Raw genomic sequence first — 23,754 nt, 5'->3', positions numbered from 1 at the left:
ACTCCCATCCACCAATTTTCAAATTTAAAATAGTATTTCTTGAAGTTCATCACCCCACATGTCAGCAAAATTGGGTTGTGATCAGATCCCAACTTTGGTAGTGTGTTTTTCCTGATCATTGTGAATTGTTCCTCCCATTTTGAGCAGTAGAGAAGTCTATCAATTCTAGAATCTGTTGTGTTCTTATCTCTTCTTCTCCAAGTGAAAGATCCTCCAAAAAGAGGAGGATCAAGTAGTTCCAGCTCCTCAATGCATTCTGAGAATTCCTTCATAGCACCATTAATTCTATAACAGTTTGATCTTTCTGCCGGATACCTAATGACACTGAAATCCCCCCCACCACCCACGACCCTTCACATAGACTTCTCATAGCCCCTAAGTCACTCCTCAATTCTCTTCCATTTTTTTATACTTGGCATATACTGTTGTCACAAACCATGAGAAATCTTTGTTTTGACTTGAAAATTTACAACTTATGTACTGAGAACCTACTTCAATCTGCTCCCCCTCCCACAATTTTTTTTCCCACATAATTAGAATCCCCCACTAGCCCCTTCTGCCTCCGCATGAACCTCCCCTAGCCATCTATTGTTCCATATCTCATGTAATATGCTTTGATACTTCCCTGTAATTTAGTCTCCAAAATTATGTATATGTCGACCCCCACTGATTAAGAAGATTTCTAACCAGCCCCCTGTTATGTGCATTGTTTAACCCCCTTACATTCCAAGAAACTATCTTTATCCTCATTTTTCTACAATTGACAATCTCCTCTCCCTGTTCCTCGGTTCACCCTCTTTGAACTTTACATTAAAGATAAGGTTTCGAATCTCCTTTGATATTGCTTGGTTATTCGAACAACTTGCTTTACCCCTGTTGCGTAGTTCATCCCTTGAATTTCCTTGGCCCATTCTCCTTATTAAGGAGAAAAAATCTCTTTTGTATCCTTTCGTACACACTCCGAATAGTTAACTTAATTTGAGGATATTAATGTGGAATTTCAGTGTTGCTTGACTCGAATGCCTCCTCATTAATACTGTCATCAATTGCTAACAGCCTTGGTTCGTGAGGAAAAACCAGTTGATCTTTCAAAGGATCCCTTTGGTCATCAACTTCAACGCAATCCAGCTCCATATTGCTGTAATTGTCGTTGTTCCCTTTATTTTCCTCAACTGGTAGTTGCGTAATCTACAGATGTTTTCCTTGTTCACTTTGAGCTTCTTCACCCATGTGCATGCCGCTCTCGAGCTCCAATTCCCTGATGTAACTACAAGTGTTATAACTAGAAAGGTCCAATAGAGGCCAGAGTTCAATAAAAGGCTCCACAAAGATTCTGACTCTTAAAATCTGGAGATCCGTTAGAAGGCCCGCTAAAGTTTCTGCTTTCCTCTATTAAATCCATATGGGACCTTTTTTCTCTTTCCACATGGGGGTTTTCAGAAGACTTTTCCCCAATAGTGTGCTGTCAGAGATTTCAACCTTCGTGGGAATGTTTTCTTTGGGTCCTCGAACTCGGATTCTCGCCCATCACAGGTGTTTCTTCAACTCCGTCTCTTTCTCATTCTCCAGCCAACCACCGCAGTCATCTCCAATCTTCTTCATGGCCTCCTTATTCCACAAGTGTAGTGGAAGGCCGTGGACTCTGATCCAGAACCAGTCGAAGCTTGGCTGCTCATGAAAAGCCCTTTATGTTGGAGACCACCAGTATAATTTAAAGTTGTTCCCTTGTCGTGTCCACTCTCCCATTAAAATGTTCAAAACCATTCATATCATAGACTAGTGTGTTTGGACCTCATTTCCATGTTTGACTTCATTTCGTGTTGGTGCCTCTTCTCCACCAATTAACCGACTAACAAGACACCTTCTTAGCAGTTCATTGTTTTCCCAGCTTGAATATTGGAGCATGTTCTTCTCAGAATTCTTCATGGCCCATTTCCCCTTTTTTAGGTCCCCTATGAAATTTCCATTACCTTTGAAGCTATTTTGTATTAAATCCCCAGATGTATTTAATGATTTCTGAACTTCTGAGTTCCATTGATAAATGTTTCAATTTTCATTAAATTTTTTTCCTGGAATAATGATCACTGTTTTGCTCTGACCTTTAACAGTAATGACTCAGATGTATCTACCATATATATTGTACTTAAGAGAATAATATATATAGGTAGAGACATCCCTGCTCCTCCATGATTTAAAACTTTTGCCTTTATGATCAGATGACTCTCTTAATCTGTTACAGATCCATAGCAAAGCTCATTCGCTAACCACCATTCTCCTCAGTGCCATTTTTGACGACTCCCACCCAATCAAACCAAGTCTCTGAGAAGGATTTAGACTCAGTAACGATTTGCCTCCTGATTTGAAGTACAACCTATTTTCCATGGCTAAAACCAGAAAGCTAGGAAAGAAAAAGAAGTAAATGACAAGTTCTCATTTTAACTAAAAAGACTTGTCTACTATAAAAATATCTACCATCTAGGAGTTTCTATGAAAATCTTATACCCTAACACTCTTCCTTAAGATTTTTTATTGAAACTTCTTGCAACGTCCTTTGAAATTCAAACTTGTTGATGGGACGATCCTTGGTTAGACTATCGGCTTCTTGTTCTTCACTTCTACAATGTACCAACTTAACTTCGCCATTCTTTTAGGCATCTCGTAAAGCATGAAATCTGTGGTGTTGATATGCTTTGTCCTTCCATATTTTGCTGAATTTTAAGCCATAGCAATGACTGATTTATTGTCCACATAGATCACTGTTGGTTTTTTTGACAAAAGATCCAATTCAAACAAGATTTTCTCAACCAAATTCCTTGAGTTGTAGAAGATGCAAGTCACATACTCGGATTCCACTTGGCTTCCACTGAAGATGGAGCTACAATATCTTGCTTCTTGGTGCTCCAAGAAAAAATGGTTGAACCAAATAAAAAGAGTAACCAGATGTGCTTTTGTGGTCGTCCGAACATCCACCTCAATCACTATCTGAATAACCAATGAGAGCTCCATTCTCCACACTTTTATACCAAATTCCATAATTTGTTGTCCCATACCTCAACACTTTTAAGCAGTTCCAAAATGCTTAGTGCTGGGACATTGCATTTATCGGGACAATAAACTAGCAACAAACATTAGGTCTGTCCTGGTAGCAGTCAGATACAACAAGTTTCCGATAAGGTTCCTCCTATAAAGTTTTGAATCTGCCCTCTCTTCTTCATCATCCTTCATTAACTTTCCTCTCCTCTCCATCATCCTTCATTAAATTTTCCTTCACAACAAGTGGAATAGCAACTGGTTTGCACTTGTCAAGTTTGAACCTTTTTAATAGATTCAAGGCATACCTCTTTTGGGACAAAAAAATTTCTTTAGATTATTAAGAGATATCCATTTCCAGGAAAAACTTCATCTCTCCTAGATCAGACATCTCAAAAACCTTTAACATCGCATTTTTAACTTCTTGAACTGCAAGAGAGTTTTCACTTGTAATCATCAAATCATCACATAAATAGATATCACAATCAACCTCCCATCAGCTTGCCATTTGAAGTATAAGTAGGCTCATTTAGGCTTCTATTGAATCCTTAAGACAACAAATGAGTATCCAACTTACTGTACCAAGCTCTCGAAGATTGTTTAAGACCGTAGAGAGATTTTTTAAGCTTATACACCTTATTTTCTTCACCTGCAACTATAAAACCTACAGGTTGTTCAACATAAATATCCTCTTCAAGAAATCCATTTAGAAATGCAGATTTGACATCTAAATGATAGATTTTCTACTTGTATTATGTTGTAAGAGCGACTAGAAATCTTAGTATTTCATGCCCCACAATAGGAGCAAACTATCTCCAAAGTCCACTCCAGGCTGCTGGGAATAACCTTTAACTAAAAGTTTGGTTTTATGTTTGAAGATGAAGCCATCTGGATTGAACTTTGTTCTATAGACCCATTTGGTACCAATGATGTTCTTCTATTCTAGCCTATTAACCAACTCCCAAGTATCATTTTTATTAATCATAGCAAGATCCTCCTCCATTGCAAAAATCCAAGCTTCATGATCTGCTTCTTCTTCGAATAAGGATGGTCCAACAAAAGCAAAATTGCATTACTCATAAACTTTGGCCAGTGATCTGGTCTTCAAAACTGGAGAATCAACTATCTGTCAATTCAACATCTAAATAATGTTATGTTCCAGCAGTAGGACTGGAAGAAATATCACTTGTCAGCGGTTTTAGAGCTGCAACGGAAGTATGCCTATCTTGGTTCTTTACAATAATATCTCGATCCCAATCATAGTGGCTAGACTCGTCCACCACAAGATCTCTACTGATAAGCACCTTCTTCTTACTAATATTATACACTTTGTACCCTTTTGCAGTTGTGCTATAGCCCAACAAAATACATAGTTCTTCCTTATTTCCCAATTTCCCTCTTTTAGCATCTAGATATGGGCATACACAACGAACCAAATACTTTTAAGTGTCTCGCAAACAGCTTTATACCCTTTCATGCTTCAAATGGAGTCATGTCTTAGAGTGCTCGAGTTGGTAATCTATTTAGCAGATAGATTGCAGTATTGACTGCCTCAACCAAAATATTTAGGTATCTTTTTTTCTGCTAGTATGCATCTCGCCATCTCTATCACCATTTTGTTCTTTCTCTCAGAAACCCTATTCTGTTCTGGAGTGTAGCTCACAATGAATTGTTGTTGAATACCTAAATCTTCACAATACTTGTTGAAACCAATGCGAAGTATATTCAGTTCCGTTATCAGACCTGATATACTTCAATCGGCAGCCACTCTCCCTTTCTATCATAACCTTGAGTTCTTTGAAAATAGAAAACACCTAAACTTTGCTACTTAGAAAATAGATCCATGTCATTCGAGTTAAATTATCTACAAAGAGAATTGTTAGTTTTAAATGGACAAATCGCATACAACGCGATAAAGACACTGTCTATTTTGCTGTACAGAAAAATAAGAAGCAGAATATATGAAACTAAAATGAAGAAGATGGCAGAGAGATACTTCTGAAGTTAGTGTAAAATTCAGTAGAAGAAGTTATATAAGTATCCTAAAAAGAACAACTAATATTGATCATGGCCCTACTTTAAAGTCATGGTACTAACACCATGGTAACTACCTCCTAAAATGGCTGAAAAGAAAAATACAGGAAACTAAAATTAAATACTGCAGTCCTAAAGCAACTAACTAATACTCCTCCTTGCATTAGGAGCTGCAGATTTCAAGTTGTTGCCTTAGAAACTCGAACTTGCTGACCGGAAGGGATTTAGAAAATACATCTGCTAGCTGATCTTCAGATCTGCAATAAACAAGACTCACTTCTCCTTTTTTCTGCACATCCCTCGAGAAATAAAGTTTGATGTTAAAGTGCTTAGTCTTCCCATGGAACACCGAATTATGAGAAATAACTATTGCAGCTTGATTATCAACATGAATCTCCGTATTAACTTTTTGTTCCATATGCAAATTAGAAAATATTTTTCTCAACCATAAGGTTTGATTTACTGCTACTGTTGTTGCAATGAATTCAGCCTTTGCCGTGGACTGTGCCACAATTTTCTGCTGCTTGGAACACCAAGAAAAAATCCCTGATCCCAGACTGAAGCAATATTTTGATGTACTTTTCATGTCATCAGTGGATTCAGCCAAAGCCAAATCACTATCTGAGAATCCATACAACTTGAAATTCTCATACTTCTTGAATTTGACACCATATTCGATTGTACCTTTGATGTATCTAATAATTCTTTTTGCTGCTTGCAAATGCATTTCAGAAGCACAACGCATAAACCTAGATAAAGGACTTACAACAAATAGAATATCCCATCGTGTAGCAGTGAGATACATCAAACATCCAATTAAGTTTTTGAAATTTCCTTCATCAACTTTATCGGTTCCATCCTCTTTGCTCAACTTCTCCTTTGGATTCATCGGTGTGTTTGTTACCTTGCAATTTTCCATATGGAATTTCTTAAGTATGTCCCTTGCATACTTCTTTTGGCAGATAAAAATTTCATTACAACCTTGCTTGATTTCCATTCCCAGAAAGTATGTCATTAGTCCTAGGTCTGTCATCTCAAAGACTAGCATTATTTCTTTCTTAAACTCTTCAACTAGACACACATTATTTTCTGTCACCAAGATATCATCCACATAAAGGGAAACAATGAGAAGATTAGTTCCCTTGTGTTTGATATAAAGAGTAACTTCAGACAGACTTCGAACAAATCCCAAACTCAAAAAGTAATCATCAATCTTGCTATACCAAGCTCTTGGGGCTTGTTTTAAGCCATAAAGAGCCTTTCTAAGTAGACACATTTTTCTTCTTTTCCTTGCTCAATGAAACCCTCAGGTTGCTCTACATAGATTTCTTCCTGCAGTACACCATTTAAAAAGGCAGATTTTACATCCAATTGAAACACTTTCCAACCCTTTTGTGATGCTATTGCTAGAAACATTCTGATGGTATCCAGTCGGGCTACTAGAGCAAAGGTGTCCGAGTAATCAACACCGAATATTTGGGCATATCCCTTGACAACAAGCCTAGCCGTGTATTTGTTGATAGAAGCATCAGAATTAAGCTTGGTTCTAAACACCCATTTTACTCCAATGACCTTTCTGTTTTTCAGTCTATCAACTAACTCCCAAGTGTTGTTTTTCTTGATCATTAGTATCTTCTGCTCCATAGTATTTCTCCATTTTTCATCTTGAAGCGCTTTGTCGTGCCTTGTAAGCTCACAAACTGCCACATTACTTTGTTGGTAGATGTCAGAAAGTAATCTTGTACCTTTAACTAGAGGATCATCTACTAAATCATTTTTGCCATTGACCGGATGTCTGCTCCCCTGAAGCTTTGACTGAAACTTGGTTATTCTTCCAATACCATTTCTCTTCCTCGTTAAAATGAACATCTCGACTAGTAATCATCTTCTCTATTTGTGGATCATAGAATTTCTAGGCTTTGGAGAATGAGCTATAACCCATAAATATTCCAGGGACAACCCTTTTATCAAGTTTCTCTCTTTTAACCTGCGGCACATGAAAGAAACAAATATAACCAAATACTTTAATGAAGCTTAGAGATGGTTTGAATCCATTCCAAGCCTGAAATGGAGTTTTACTCTCCAGCGTTTTAGTAGGAAGCCGGTTTTAGAGAAATATTGTTGTATTAGCTGCCTCAGCCCAAAAACTTTTTAGCAACTCTTTTTCATGCAATATGCACCGCATCATCTCCATTATATACCTGTTCCTTTTTTTCCTAACTCCATTTTGTTGTACGGAATGGTAAGCTGATGAGAAATACCCTCTTATTCACAGAATTTGTTAAATTCTTTAGAATTGTACTCTTTTCCATTATCAGACCGCAGGTTTGGATTCTTCAACCACTTCGATTTTTCATCATCATCTTGAACTTCCAGAAAATTCCAGCCACTTCAGATTTGTATTTCATGAAAAAAATCTAGCAGAACCTTGTATAATCATCAACGAATATAATATAGTAAAGGTTACCATTAAATGACCGTGTTCTTTGAGGTCCTGCAACATTTGTGTGAATCAGTTGCAACCTTTGAGAAGCGTGCCATGATGCTTTAGGAAATGGCTTCCTATTCTGCTTATCAAATTCACAAACTTGACAACTTGGTAAGTGATCAACTAGAGTTGGTAGTCCTCTTGTCATGTCTTCTTTCTTTAGCAACAATAATGCTTGTAGATGACAGTGACCAAGTCTCTTGTGCCAGATTTCAGTAACATCTGCCTTCATGGAATAAGCAAATTGCTCCTTCTCTGTTGGATCAAAGGAAAAACTCCTTCCTCTCATCTTCACCCTGAAAATTTCATTTCCAACAGTGTCACTGATTTGGCAGTTTCTGATACGAAAAGTTTTCACCAAGTATTCTTATTTGTTTCACAATATCCATCAGCTTGGAAGAGTGTTGTTTCACACTATCCAAGTCCTTTATCTCCAAGAGCTCAAAATTCCTTTTAAAGTTAAGACCTTAACAGACTTCACTTTATTGTTGCCTTCAAACTCCTCTTTAAACTTATCCTAGGCTTGTTTGGCTGTTTCATAGGCCATATCTCTTAAGCATCACTTTTGTAAGACTTAAATGTATGCAAGTGAGAGCTCCTAGAGATCTAGTCACCAACTCATCCTACTTTTTAATTCCATTGAGAGTTGAGTTGTCTCTCAATGGCTGGACAACGGGTTCTCCTCTCTTAACAACATCCCATAAGTTGAGAACCTTCAAATAAGTCTTCATCTTGATAGCCCAAATATGATAATTCTCTTTGGTAAAAATCGAAGGACCCGTCATTGGCTGATTTTCAGGTGCCATGACTTTCCATCAAATAGATCCAAGAAAAAACCAAAAATAAGATGAGTCAATCAACAAAACATTTTCAGATCCCTTAAGAAATGAGCTCTGATACCATCTCAAAAATAAAGGAAAGACGAACCGTAAGGCTACAAACTGAAACAGTAGAAAATGCAGCTGTAAATTGCTACAAAAAAACTGCAAGGAGAAAGAAGTTCATTACATAGGGTTATGTGTGTGTGTGAAGATTACAAACCACAAAATAAGCAAAAATATCTCACACTAAACTATGACATATGTGGCTCACTAACCATAAAAATATCTACTATCTAGTTATTTCTAGAGAAATCTTATTTCCTAACAATCACACAAGTGGATTTGGGAGGTAAATTGCACAAGTGGAGTCTTGAAGGTAGAGTGTACGCAAATTTTGCCCCTACCTCGTGGGGGTAGAGAGGCTACTTTCGAAGGATGCAATCAAAACTTGCAAATGGATGCAATACATATATTTTCACTTTAACAACCAAGGTTTATTGTCTAGTAATATTAGTGGAAGTCTCCCATAAAGTATGACTTCCATTCTAATTATTCCATCCCTTTTGCTCTTCCCTTCTCGATTTCACCAATTCAATGCAAAAACCTTTTAAAAAACACATACTTCTTAATTTGTGGTTTTTTATAGTTAAACCAGTTGATTTAGCATAAACAACGAGTGCAAATAAGTATTATCCAAACAAAAGGGTTGATTTACACAAGGTTTGAATTGTGATATTTGAGATTTTAGCTTGAGAAAAGCCTAACTTGATGATTTCATCGTATATAAACTAATCATGCAGACTAACACATTATTCAGTATATAAATTATGTCAATAATGGGATAAGGTTCCAAGTTTTCTGGTAGTAGTATTACTTGTAAGAATCATTAGTTTAATTAGTAGACTGTGCTGAAAATACTTTACAGACAGATCTAAGAGAAAACAACAACATACCCCGTGTAATACCACAAATGGAGCCTGCGGAGAATAGAGTGTACGCAGACCTTACCCTTACCATATTGAGATAGTTTTTCTTTTTCCGATAGACCCTCTTGACTTGAAAAGATCCTAAGATAAAAAGTGTAGTAAATAAACTATTAAGTTGAATTCTCTGTGTATTTTCTTGTTCTATTTTATTTGGGTAAAGATCTTGATCAATATTGAATAAGGAACCAATCTCCTCTTGTCATGAAAATGACACATTTCTTTTTAACTGTAGAATTAGTCCCCAGTAGCTAAAAGTTACATGACAAAATAATCTTGAGTCATAGTTTCTGAACCACACATTATACTTTTAAAACATTATCAGAAACCTCCAGTAACTTCAATAATATTGTCAACTTGTTATAAGGATGTTGAAATTCTAGAGATTCTTCAAGTACTATTAAGTGGTACATGCACAGCAGCACAGGATGCTGAAATTTTGGAACATAGGACTATATTGACCTGCCACAGGCATATTACTTAGAAAATCTATCACTTATTCTACTGCATTTGTACCGCTGGGTTGCCTCTGAACCGAGCATTTAGTGTTTACACCAAACTATACGACAACACACATTGTTCTTATTTGTTCTTAACTCTGTTCAGAAAAGACTCCACTCTGGCAGCTGAATCAAGTTTGTTTCTTTTCAACTTGACTGTTGAGGAACTCAAGCACTGATAACCGCTGAAAGCAGAACACAGGACCAAATCAGGTTTGCCGGAAAAAAATATACACTGGTGGAAGTATAAGATAAATTAAAAGGAGGATCGATGATTATTACCCGTTGTTCAAGGCTAACTTCTTCAGGATTTAGCTTAAGAGATTGCAGTAACTTTATGCCTTCTTGAAATCCTTCAACTGCAGCATCCTCATCCCCGAGATTACGATCAATATCAGCAACTTTGGCTAAGGAAATGGCCACATCAACTATCTGGAGTAATGGAAGAGATTGTAAGTAAATATGGAAGAGAGTTATATGAAGCAGGAGAGGGCAATGCTTTGAGTTACAGTAAAAGAAAAATGAGATGCGCATTGGGCTTTAACCAAAAAGGGGAGCCCAGTGCAAAAAGTATCCCGCATTAGTAGGGTCCAGGAAAGTGCCGCACCCCAAGAGGTGTAATGAGGACAAAAGAACGTGAAAATCAGCATGCATGCATAAGTTGCTTAAAGTTAGCTGTCTTTTGTTTCGAGTGAATGTATAAGTTGCCTAAAATACAGTTTAGTTTAATTTGAAAAAGAAATGTCTTCCACATAAGATCTAAAACATAAGCAGCAGAACAACTCTTCTCCGTATCAGCATGCCAGCATTATGTGTTAAAGGACTGGTCCAAGATCCGAAAATAGCAAATGTGAAAGTTTCTTCAGGCATATGAACCAAGAATTAAGGGTTTAAAGCCAAAAAAAAAATTGTTTGATAACCTAAAAATCCTTGGAGGTCTAGCCAGTTGCACATGGTCCGAAACTGGGTGGATAATAGACAGCTCCTATACCCTTCTCCACTTAAACACTAGGCTTTTGTCTGTGGCAACGTTTGGACCGATGATGTGCGCCTAACCCACACACAAAGCAGAAAAAGAAGAAACATGTTTCCGTGTGCCAATGATGCCACATGTTCTGGAAAGGAGATGATTAATGTCTTTTGGATATCAAGATGCAGCATTCCACAGATTCTTTGATAGGACTGTTTCCATGAATTTATATACTTCCATCAAATAGCAATGCCGATAGTGATGTTCATCAGATTAGGAAAGGTACACCAACCTGAGATGGCACAGACTGTTGCTTGATGGCATTGCGGCGAACATCCAACGCCTGAAAATAACGTGATCTTGCAGCTTGCAAATCACCATCATAGTATTTAAGATCTCCAATTTTGTTCAGTGAAACAGAAAGTGTATGTGTGATCTGCAAAGATTTTTTACGGAATTAAGGAAAGCACACTCATATAAGAAACGATACGATCATAGGTTATACCAAAATCAAATTAGGTATACTGATTAGTTCACAAAATATATTGAGATACATACATATGCACATATAATACATGTGTGCGTAGCATCAGTAACAGTTACCTCTAGATCGTCTTTGGGCACTTTCAAAAGGAAATTGACACTCTCTTCAAAGTAATTGACTGCAGATACAGCATCTCCTGCAGCTCGACTATAATATAGCACAAGTTATTTCTTTTAACAAACTAAATGTCCAAAACTTCTGTAATCACTTTAAAAAGAAATACTTAAGATCATTGATAGCACTGATAAATGACTAAGGGAATGACATATTCTTCATTCAAGATGACACACACCTGCAGTCACCAAGCATACCAAGAACTGCTCCAAGCTGTGAGCACAACTCCGATGTATTCCCCATTCTCTGGAGCTGTTCTCGGATGTCATCCGCACACATAGTAAATCTTGATTTTGCACTATCAATATTATTGGCACGAAAAGCCTGCAAGTTAAGCCAAAAGTTAGTGGAAACCCTGCAAAGTAATTCACTAGCTAGTCTCAGATTACAGAAGAGAGAGAGATGACAGGATGAATCAGCTAAGTCCGTGTGAGAAATCGAGGACTAGAGAGATTTTTGCTAAACATACCCGCATGGCTTGTTGAACCAGGAAAGCTCCCCGTTCCAAAGACGCGTCCTCGTATATAACAGTTTTCTTCTCCCCAATATCTTCTTCCTCATTATTAGCTTGAGACCTCTTAATCCTTGCATGCCCTTCAATAAAGCGATCAACAACATTCTGAAGATTCATGTCAGCCTCAATCTTTTCAATATCGGCACCACATAATGGACAGTCCTTAAAACGGGAGAGACACGCCCTGTTTACCAAAAAGATGGACTACTTTAAGATGTCCAGAAGAATCTGTCTTTACCTTATTCTTGCTTTTAAATTGGGGGAGTGGCATTGTGTGAGTAGAAAGATCATAAAAGAGTTACCCCTTTAAACTTACTTGCAGAATACATGTGAACAAGGCACACATCTGCTGCTATCATAAAGAAGTGCCTGACATATCATGCAGCTAAAAGGACCCAGTTTAAATGCTTGAGAATCATAGCCAAAGGGGCACTTAGGTGCCACAGTTGCAGATTCTTCAGACTCTTGTTTCGGCTTGCTCTCCTGGCCATCTCGTTGTTTATTTTGGTTGTCACCAGGCTTCTTATCATATCCAAAGGGACACTTAGGTGACACAGTTGCAGATTCTCCAGACTCTTGTTTAGGCTTGCTCTCCTGGCCATCCTGTTGTTTATTTTGGTCGTCACTGGGCTTCTTAAGAGCTGAACCATATCCAAAGGGGCACTTAGGGGACACAGTTGCAGTTTCTCCAGACTCTTGTTTAAGCTTGCTCTCCTGTTGTTTATTAGTTGCATCATCGGGTCTGGAAGCTCCAGCAAAAGGGCAGACCGGGATCATAGTTGATAAATTCCCTGTAAAGGGTACAAAGTTATTGAAGAAAAAGAAGATCACAGACCAGACACTTAATGAAAAGCCACTAATCCAGCAGTTCGACAATGAAAGTGCACATGTTTCGTCAACAAAACTTTGAAGGAAACAGGAGAGACGATGACTAAGAGCAGAATTCTGACCAAGAACTAGCTAGCTATCTATTTCAGTCTACATAATTTAGTTAACACGTAAAATCACATAAATTATTTCAAATCCATCTAACTTCAAATGATGCAGACTCAATACCCCACTAAGAATTTCAAAAGGCAAGTAGCGGCACCTTATATTGGCATTTCTAGTGTAATCCTCAACAGAGATCAACAAATCTCTACCCTCATTCACTTATAACTCCCATAGTACTTAAAAAGTCCCTCTTTTTCCTTTCTAGAAGAGTTATCCATTAAACTTTTGCTTCTTCACCTAGTCAACAAGGAAAAACGGCTCTACTTTGCGAAACAAACTAAATAATTCTAATTGAAGATGAAAACTGTAGTGATATCGAATGTTAAAGGAATCGACTTTATTAACTTAAAAACACATACTTTGACAATTATCCTAAAATTCCACAGAAATGGATCATCCATCACCGCCATGCAATAAACAAACTCAGGAACTTTTAGCACTCACTCCTGCAGGTTTGCTTGACCAAACATAATGGTCTATTTAAAAAGTTATGGCCAGAATTACTGGAAAAGAAAAATCAATTCTCACTTTAAATCCAAAAAGCATCAAATTAAAATGCCATTTGAATCTGTCAACAACAGTTGCCAATGGTTCTGAAACTAAAACTAGTATCAACAAACTACAACGACAACAACATACCCAGTATATTCCCACAAATGGGATGTGGGGAGGGTGGGTGTATGAAGACCTTACCCCAACATTTTTTTCTGGGGTAGAGAGGTTGTTTCTGATAGACTCTCGGCTCAAGAAAATCGTTTTCCGGAAAATGGTTTGGAAAAATGTATGAGTAAAAGCTATGATGAAAATATTGAAGACAGAAAAGTATTAACAGACACAGTACAAGTATTAAAGATAACCAAAGTAAAAGAAACAACAGCAGTAATAAAATTTGAAGCATAAGATAATGTAAGCATAGTAATAATGCTGCTAAAGGAACAGATAGATGGTCCAGAACATTGCTATCAAAAGCGGAAAGCGCAATAAAACTCTAAGGTCCTTTGGGGCTTTAAGTGCATAAAGTGTGGGCTTTAATGAAAAAAGGCGCAACCAGAGAAAAACTACAATTATGCATGTCTAGTCCAAGATTAATAATCATAAGCATGAATAACAAACATATGGCAAACACATTGAAAAAAATTATGATAACGCAAAATATCAATTTCCTAGTGTCACATCTTTTCGACCTCCATTATCTCCTATGGTCATGTACTTTGCAAGCTGAAAAATGTGTCATACCCCTCTCCCCAAATCTTCCTCGGTCTATCTCAACATCTCTTCAATCCTATCAAGAAGCTATATTTCCGAAATACACACGAAAGGAAGTTAACTCCACCTACCTATATGCACATAACAGGCACAAATGAGGATGAAGAGTCCAGTAGCTAAAAACGGTCACAAATTTTCACCCTTAGGGGTTCTCCAATCACACCAATGCCGGAGCCAATAGTTTCACCAAGGGGTCGTTTGGTAGAGATATTAAAAAGCATAATACATCATTAGTCTTGTGTATTACTAATACCTTGTTTGGTACATTTGTTAGCCTATGTATAACTAATGCAAGACATTAGTTATTCACTCTATTGTGTATTGAGGTATGTATTACTAATACCTCAAAATCCATGGCAGTAGTAATGCAATGGATCTATCGCATACATTAGCATGATTACAGACATAATTATCCCTCCAAAATTTTTCCGCATCCTTTCCAAATATATGTGGAGGGTATTTTTATAAAAAGATAATTTTTTTTAAGAAATTATGTAATTCATGTTATTTTTAATGCATCAAACCAAACACAACATTAAAAAAATACAAGCATAACTAATGCAGGCATAGCTAATACAAGCATTACTAATACACCATATTTTGCATTATTCTTAGACACTCTATCAAGTGACTCCTAAAGGTTTCAAAATATGAAGAAGTTAACACACAATGAAGCCAAGGTGCTTCAACATGTAGTACTATATATACATAAAAATATAATTTTAATCATGCATAAACAGTTGAATTTTCCATCAAATGGACCGGATCCCTACCTAGATCCACTCCTTAACGGGTCATTTTCAGCTCAAAAATGGATCATTAGGGCAATAAGAATGGTCATTTTTGCTGGGCGTTTCCTAATAACAGTGGTGAAACCAGAATTTTCACTTTTTAACTGTGCAGAACAAGAACAAGTAAACACACAAAGAAGCCAACGTGCAACATGTTCTCTATATATACATAAAGAATAATTTTAATCATGTATAAACAGTGCAATTTTCCGCCAACCGGGCCGGATCCCTATCTAGCTCCACTTCTTAACGGGTCATTTTCAGCTCAAACATGAATCATTAGGGCAATAAAAAGAAGCAACTAGAAGGTAAAAAAACAAGACTTAAAGTTGGAAATTTTGCTGCGTGTTTCCTAATAATAGCGGGCGAAATCAGAATTTTCATTTTAATTGTACAAAACAAAGAAGGCAATGGGTTCAACATCTATAATATACAGAAATGAAGGATAATTTTAACAATGTATAAACAGCTTAATTTTCCGTCAAACGGGTCGGATCGCTACCTAGCTCCACTTCTTAACGGGTCATTTTTTAGCTGAAGAATAATAGGCAGGGAAAAACAAGAATTAAACTGAAAATCAGATATTTACCTGGAGGAGTTTCGATGGTCGGAGCAGTTTGAGAATTTTCCACTTTGATTTTTGTGCCCCAAAAATAATGGGTGATTTGATTTCAATTGGGATATAACAAACAGAAATACAGAGAAACAGTATGCGCCAATTTCTGATCAACGATAAGCTAAATGGTTTTCTATATTTTTTCCCCCTTTTTTATTCTTGGAATTCAATTATTATTTGGATTTTAGGTATTGTTTAAAAAAAATATAGGTTATATATCCAATTCCTTTTTTTATTTAATATAATGGATAATCCAGAGAATCACAACTCAGATTTGTATCAATTTTTATGAGAGTTTGATTAAATTTAAATAGCATTAGACAATCTTATACTGAGGGAGAATCCATCACAAAGGCGACTTCATATACAATAACAATAAGGTTATAATTCGAGAGTCTGTTTGGATTGGCTTCGGATCAAGTGTTTTTAGTAGGCGTTTGGACATAAAAACTAAAATAATTTGAAGTTGGAATTGGAGTTGCGTTTGATCATATTTTTTGGAAGACTTTTTTAGAGTTTTGAAAAATCTTAATCCTCAACTTTTAAAAACTATCAAAATCTCCCAACTACTAATTTACCTACTAATATACAACCAACTCTGTCGCAAGATCTACTCTTTTCTTCAATTTCTACCCGTAAAACGAAACATCCTGCAACAAAAATAGTCTGGACATTAGGTACCATAGGCAGTAAAGTTGAAACAAAATTGAAGAAAGATAATGCAAAAATGTCTTACATGCAGGTCAGCTAAAAGATAGTGATATTTTTGTATTAATCACTGTTCAAGCAATTATGAGAAAAACTCATCATTGATTGCATCAGTGACTAAACACTTAAAACTTTTAAATATTATGAGGGCTTTGTGTACAAATTTAAAAATTTGGGGTATATGTAATAATAATAAAAATTAAAATTGGAGTTGAAAATAGTGAAAACAATAAAAATATGTTTTCACTTTACATAAAATAATTTTGAAATTTTCATGATCAAAAACCATAACTTTAATAAAGTAAAAAATTTGGAGAAAAGAAAATGTTTTTTATGGTCAAACGACACTAATAGCTTAATATTTTTATAGTGTTTGAGTAAAATAAAATAACGTATATTTAATTTTAAGTCAAATAATAAAAATAAATTAAATATCATAAGTTAAAAAAATGAATTCAAACAGACTCTAAAAATGAAAGAATATTAATCATTTCATCACAAAATGTTCTCCAAGCTGATAGGGCCAAGTTTCTGATAAACTAAAGTTACTTTTAAAATATATATATGAGTAATTAGATTATTGAGATGTTAGACAAAGCTTTTAACAAAAATTCTATGCTTATGAATAGTAGAAGAAGCTTTTGATATCTATTCGAATCTATATAACTCAATTATTTTTTTTTACCCTAGTTAAACATAAATTGATACCTATAAAACTCATATCGAATAAATTAATTTTAAAAATTTGGTCAATAAACTATAAATACAATGATACACAAAGATATTTTTGGTCCTACCTCCAAGCTTTATCACAAATTTTCTCCAACACATTGTCCAATATTGACTTTTGGACTCGACTATTCACAATTTATATCTAAAAGTATAATTGTAGACATTGAAATTTTGTGAACTCTATAAAAAAAAAAAAAAAATTCAATTTTGATTAGAGTTTTGGGGGTTATTTTATCCTAAATCTAGTTTGATGGCTACTCAACCTAAACCATAAATTATGCCTATATATAAAAGGGGCAAATATCCTTTAAATAGGAATTTTCAGTATCCGATAAATTCATGGGATATTTAAAGAGGCATCTCCAGTATCCGATAAATTCACGGGATATTCACAAAGAGATCAACGATCTAAAAAGTTCAATAAATTCAGGGGATATTCATAAATTAATTCACGGGATATTTACAAAGAGATCAACGATCTGAAAAGTCCAATAAACTCAGGGATATTCATAAATTCACAGGATATTCACAAAGACCAATAAATTCAGGGGATATTCATAAATTCACAGGATATTCACAAAGAGATCAACGATATGAAAAGTCCAATAAATTTAGGGGATATTCATAAAGATCAAAACCCTCTCTTCTTGATAATCAAATACATCAAGAAGACAAACCCTCCTTTCATGTAGATCAAATCTAAATATTCCTACGTTCTAGAAATACGCCACTAACGACTGTCGAATTACAGAAATTCGAGAGAAATTCATATCCAAATCTTCATACATTCGAGAAATATGCTACTGACAGCCCTCGAATTATGAAAAAAATCATGAGAGAATAATCAAGGGAGGAACAGATTTGTACCCCCATCGTTTATCAATAAAACTGTTGTTTCTTCGTATTTTTATTTGTAATTGAAGTTTATTTTTCATGAATTAAATTATGTTGGAAATAATAATTTAAGAATAAAGTATTTTTGAGAGTTTGAATCCGAATCATCTGAAATAAAAAAAATAAAAGCTACGATTTTATCATAATCTATGTCCTATGATAATCACTTTTATTATAATGTCACCCTTATTGACTACCGTCTACCAATACAAAATAATTGATAACTATTTCCGGAAAATACTATCAAAGAATGTGATTCCGCGCGAATAATGAAGCTATTTTTTTCTTAATTAGAGATTTCAATTTTGAGCTACGGATATAAAAAGTTCTTGGTAGAAAGTATTTTTTTTTTCTTCAAATGGATCTTATGTAATGCGAGTTCAAATTAATCAAACCCTAATTTAAGTAACGAGCACTAAAATGACCGGAAACAACCTCTCTACTTCACTTGAGGTAGTGGTATGGACTGCGTACACTCTACACTCCTGAGACTGATAAAGAAATGAGCACTAAAATGATCGGAAACAGCCTCTCTACTTCACCTGAGGTAGTGTTATGGACTGCGTACACTCTCGAGACCGATAAAGAAATGGATCTTGATCTAACTCAACCTCAAAAGCTAGCTTATGAGGGGAGCTCAAAAAGCTAGCTCATGAGGGGAGGATTGCCCAAGGGTCAAGACCATATAAGGAGACCAACGACCCTTTAACCCACCGACGTGACTCCAACAGAGACCTCATTAGGTGAGAATACACTGAGTTTGTTGTTGTTGTTGGATATGTATTTACATTTTCCATGTCATTTCATTATATATGTTACCGTTACATTTGGTCATGGAGTGTCAAACGGAACATAACCTTTTGAGACATGATTTTAATGTAATAATGTCGTAAGGGTGATCGAGTTAGTTGAGTGAGTGATATTTTAAATTGAGGTTTTAAGTTCAAAAACGACTCTAACATATATACTTTCACGATTGGTTGAGTTCGTCACACGGGACTTGTCTTGTATAATTTCTCTCCAATGTAATTTGCGGACTATTAAACTGATATGAATTTTACAGCTTGTGCATATTCAAAAGATAGCAACCAAAGATTTCTAATTAAGAAAAAAGTATCTAGTGATTTTCAATGTGTTATATGCATTAGTAATGCTTAGAGCACTGGATTCTTCACTAATTAATTTTATACTACTAGTTATGATTCCCTCTTTGAGTTACAATCACTAAACACATATTATTTATCCACTTTCACTCTGTTAGAGTCCATGAATAAGAATATATTAAGAAGTTTTCATTAATTGGAACCAAATAATACTAGATTCCTATTTCATTCACGATCTAATTCACCTGTTAAGATCTTTTTCGGATCGATTCATTTTAATTATCGAGATTATTATAAACAATTAATCCAAAATACTTGCCAATTATGTGACTTCAAAAGTGAAACCTGAGGAAGACTGCTACTTAAGAACTTAAGACTAAAGTAGAAAAGTTGTTTCCAACAGATTTCGGCTAGACAGATTTGGAAAAATACAAGAGCAAATTACTATAGTCATATTAAAAAATTAAAATAGTGAGTAATATTTATTTCACTATCTACTTAGCCTGTGATTGAGTGGGTGGGTTGGGGTGGGGTGGGGGTGGAATATCATGGGATTTGAAAGGCCAACAAAAAGAAAGGTCCCATTTGGGAAAACAATTTTTTTTTGGCTCAAATATGGATTAAATCATCAATTCATGTAAGCTAAGAGCTTATCACCAACATGGGTTGTGGTGCAGTGGTGAGACTGTTTCATCATTAATCAAAGGTCTTGAGTTCGAGCCTGTATACAGAGAAAATTCTGTTGGAAGCGCTACCCTCTTAATGGGCCCTGCAACGCGCGATCCAGATTAGTCGAGGCTCCAATGTGGGCACTGGACAAGAAAAAAAAAAGAGTAAGCTAAGAGCTTATCTTAGCTATATATATTGTGACCCCATTATTTGACCACCTTTTGTTTTCATGTTATAAATATGGGGCCCATATTCTCAAAACCCCAATAGATTTATAGATCCCTTGTATTGTATTGTGGTTGGAATCCATTTGGATGCCATCATCTCACCTTACCTATCCACAAAGGCAATTATTTGGTTGCAAGAAAACAGCTAGCTAGCTACACATTTGAACTTATATATATATAACATGTCTTATAAATTTTAGGAACTTAATTAGCTTGTAATTTCTATTAACAATAACAATTATAAGATTGTTATATTATAGTGAATGTTGGGGCTGCTCAAATTCAATATAGATGTGGGCAAATAACATAAATCTCAACTGTCTCAAGCCTGATTATAAATTTTTTTGATATTTTGCATAATTACTGAAATCAACAAAAGATACATTTTTTCCTTTATGAAGATACATAATTAGCTCCTGATATATTTTTTTCGATTTTGGGTATATTTGAATCCGCTGGGACCCAATATCATCCATTTTTTTTTGAAAACGTGGACAGTTCCAGTTCGAATCAACCAATCGAATCCGGAATATTTTCCACGTTCATAGGAGTGTGTTGATACACAATTAGCTCCCGATCATCCAACGAAGATACATAGTTAATTGAAATTTTTATAATTACTTTATAAATATGAATTCGTATAAATATGATAATAAGTTAAGGTGTATATTAATGTTATTTTTCCTTTTTTTCAGCTACCAGATGAGTGTTGAAGAGATACGAATGTTCAGATGGATGTGTGATTATCGTGCTAGATTAGATAAGATTAAAGACGATCATATTTACCGAAAGATGCAAGTAGCACACACTTTGAAACAAAAATGTGAGAAGGTGCAACTTAGATAGATGCAGGGGCGGCTCGACTTCATTACAAAAAAGCGACCGTCTAAGGCCCCCAAATTTGAGGACCTCATTTTTTAGCAATAATGAATTATATTATTTTTTTTTTGAGAAAAATAATAATATTATTTGATGAAAAAAATAATTTTTTTATATGAAGATAAAAATTATTAAAAAAAATTGATATATCTAAAGTACTATGTCTCGGAAAAGATTAATGCATCGATTATATTATTAAGAATTATAAAAATTTTAAAATAGACTTTATTAAAAAAATAAAAATAAAGCCTCCATTCGATTTTGGCCTTAGGGCACTTATATGCTTGAGCCGCCCCTGTTAGATGGTTTAGACATACGTGTTTTATTTCGATTTACTGACGCAACGATCGTTACGTGTGATATTCTCCAAATTACACCTTAACAATGGTGCAAGCGGTTATGATCAAATATAGAACCCAACTTAGTTTAGATTATTAAGCGTAAAAAAAAAGCATGAATAAGTTGGTGACGTACCAGACTTATTAATGTGTAAAACTACGAAGGAAAGTTTAGATCTAAAATCACATCAAATATAATTATCTCGAATAAACTCATTATTTGTCCTTTTAATTTTTGAGAAGTCCTCTTTCCAAACCAATATGTGGACATGATCATAAGTCTTTTTTTTTTTTTTTGGTTTTTCACCCGATGTCTGGTACCTTCATTGGAGCCTCGATTCATCCGGATCGCGTACTGCAGAGTCCATTCTGAGAGTGATGCTTCTAACAGAAGTTTCTCCATACCTAGGGCTCGAATGATCATAAGTCTTCATGAATTCTTAGTACCTCCTATCTATGATCTATATATAGGAGCACACATACAAAAATATTTGACTAGACAAAACAAAGTGCAATAAAATAGCTGGACTAGCTAGCTAGGTCTTTAGAAACATTATCATGTACTATATGGACTATATATATGGTTGATGTTTCCTAAATTTGATTATTCGACATAGGTGATTGAGCTCTTGTCCAACACTTGTATATTTTGACCGGCTTTATTTTATATCTACAACAAAGAACCCTCCTGTGCAAGTATAATTTTTTTTAGAAAAAAGCTCAAATATGTCATTGAACTTTGAGAAAAGACTCATCTATGTCATCCATTTAAAGTTCGGCTCATTCATGTCATTGCCGTTACAAAAAAAGGCTCGTTCATGCCCTTTTTTTTAACAGTCTGGTTTGATGGTTTCTTGCAAACCATTTTGTACACGTGGCCAATAATGACTCGTCATTGTTGGCCACGTGTACACAATGATTTTGCAAAAAAAAAAAAACACCAAACCAGAATGTTATAAAAATGGCATGGGTGGGGTTTTTTTGTAACGGCAATGGCATGAATGAGCCAAACTTTAAACGGTTGGCATAGATGAACTTTTTCTCAAAGTTCGATGACATATTTGAGCCCTTTCCCTTTTTTTTTCGGACCAGGTAGATAGAGAGATCGATAAATAGTTGGTTTGATTTGATCAAGCCTTCGCAAAGTCAAAAAATATACATTTTATATTAATTGTTAAATTGCTTGATCAAACTTGAGTATGCATAAGTTTATTATGCCATTGCCATTAGCTAGCTGGGTCATTACAATAAGAGACTTGAATATTTTTTTCATACTATATCATCATTTAATATGACAAATTAGGCCTCAATATCATGATAATTGATGATATAAAAGTGAAGTATTTAGATTGTGAATGTGGGACATGAGATGAAATTGAGTGGTTTGAGAACACATGCATAATTTTTTATAACTCCATGACAAATATTCTGATTAAATAAAACAGATGTTTTTAGTTGTCCATATGGACCATGATGGTCAAATATTTTATAAATTAAAACTTCCTTAAATTTTTCTACACCAACGATAGTACAAATATTTGTCACACCATTAGGTTATTTGTAAGCCAAATGGACAGATAGACTGATGAGAAAGAAAGATAAGAGTTACTTGTCACAACAAATTAACTATATTAACAGTTTATATATTGTCAGTTATATATATACAGTAACTTTTAATTATCCTAAAAATACAATATATGATAAAGGTGATGTTTAGTGGCGGGTCAGGATTTTCATTAAAGGGTTCAGAACTAAATATATGAGCTAGTCAAAGGGGTTCAACATCTATTATATATTCGTAAAAAATATTTTAAACTATGTAAAAATCGTATAAAAACAGTATAATTTTCCGTCGAAGGGGAACCCCAGAGCACAGGTAGCTCCGATGTTTATTCAAACTAATCACCATCTACTCAATTAATATAAGTGTACTTTAATACATAAACGAAGATGATAGTTCAGATAGTTGGGATATGAAATGCGCAAAAATTCACTTCCACCATTGAATTAGTAATTATAGATTACAAAATCCTATATAGTACAGTGAAAATTTTGAAATTTCATATGAATCAAATTGACATTAGATTAGCATAAAAAATATTCATCACATGTGCTCAACTAACTATCTGCACATATCTTTCCTCTATTGTTATTATTATTTGTTATTAATTTAACATTAATATTTTAAACAACATCAAGGAATCACAAATGTGGTGGCTAACTTGTCTCCAGCATAAAGCTATAAACTGATCAAGAATAGCTCCAAAAAGAGTAGAGAAAAAATAATTTAAAAAAAATAAAAAAATTAAAAGCAAATGGACAAAATTCATGCAATTAAAGAAACATACTATATAAGCAAACTTCCTTAGCTACAACTTGAAAAAAAAAAAAATACCAGCAAAGCTTCCAACACTTCTGAGCTATGCTGCTCGAATCCTTCAATATAATATACCGTCGATCATATGCACTAATATTGGAACCCTTAACATAATTGCAAAACATTTTGAAGGATCTGACACGGACACTAGTTATATTATAAT

General features: G+C 34.9%; 1 protein-coding gene across 1 annotated transcript; it reads right to left on the bottom strand.

Annotated features, from left to right (window-relative positions):
• Positions 1-9,674: 9,674 nt before the first annotated feature.
• Positions 9,675-16,382, bottom strand: LOC107843795 (protein NCA1). The gene is made up of 8 exons (XM_016688186.2): positions 15,638-16,382; positions 12,315-12,789; positions 11,954-12,182; positions 11,663-11,808; positions 11,430-11,517; positions 11,119-11,262; positions 10,139-10,288; positions 9,675-10,041 (listed from the first exon to the last, which is right to left on the bottom strand). The coding sequence occupies exons 2-8, from the start codon at positions 12,773-12,775 to the stop codon at positions 9,988-9,990; spliced, it is 1,272 nt and encodes a 423-aa protein (XP_016543672.2). The 5' UTR covers positions 12,776-12,789; positions 15,638-16,382; the 3' UTR covers positions 9,675-9,987.
• Positions 16,383-23,754: the final 7,372 nt, after the last annotated feature.

Source organism: Capsicum annuum, chromosome 10, assembly GCF_002878395.1.
Source record: "Capsicum annuum cultivar UCD-10X-F1 chromosome 10, UCD10Xv1.1, whole genome shotgun sequence".
Lineage (NCBI taxonomy): Eukaryota > Viridiplantae > Streptophyta > Magnoliopsida > Solanales > Solanaceae > Capsicum > Capsicum annuum.
The sequence above is the reverse complement of the archived record's forward strand: the minus strand, read 5'-3'. Positions and strand labels throughout refer to the sequence as shown.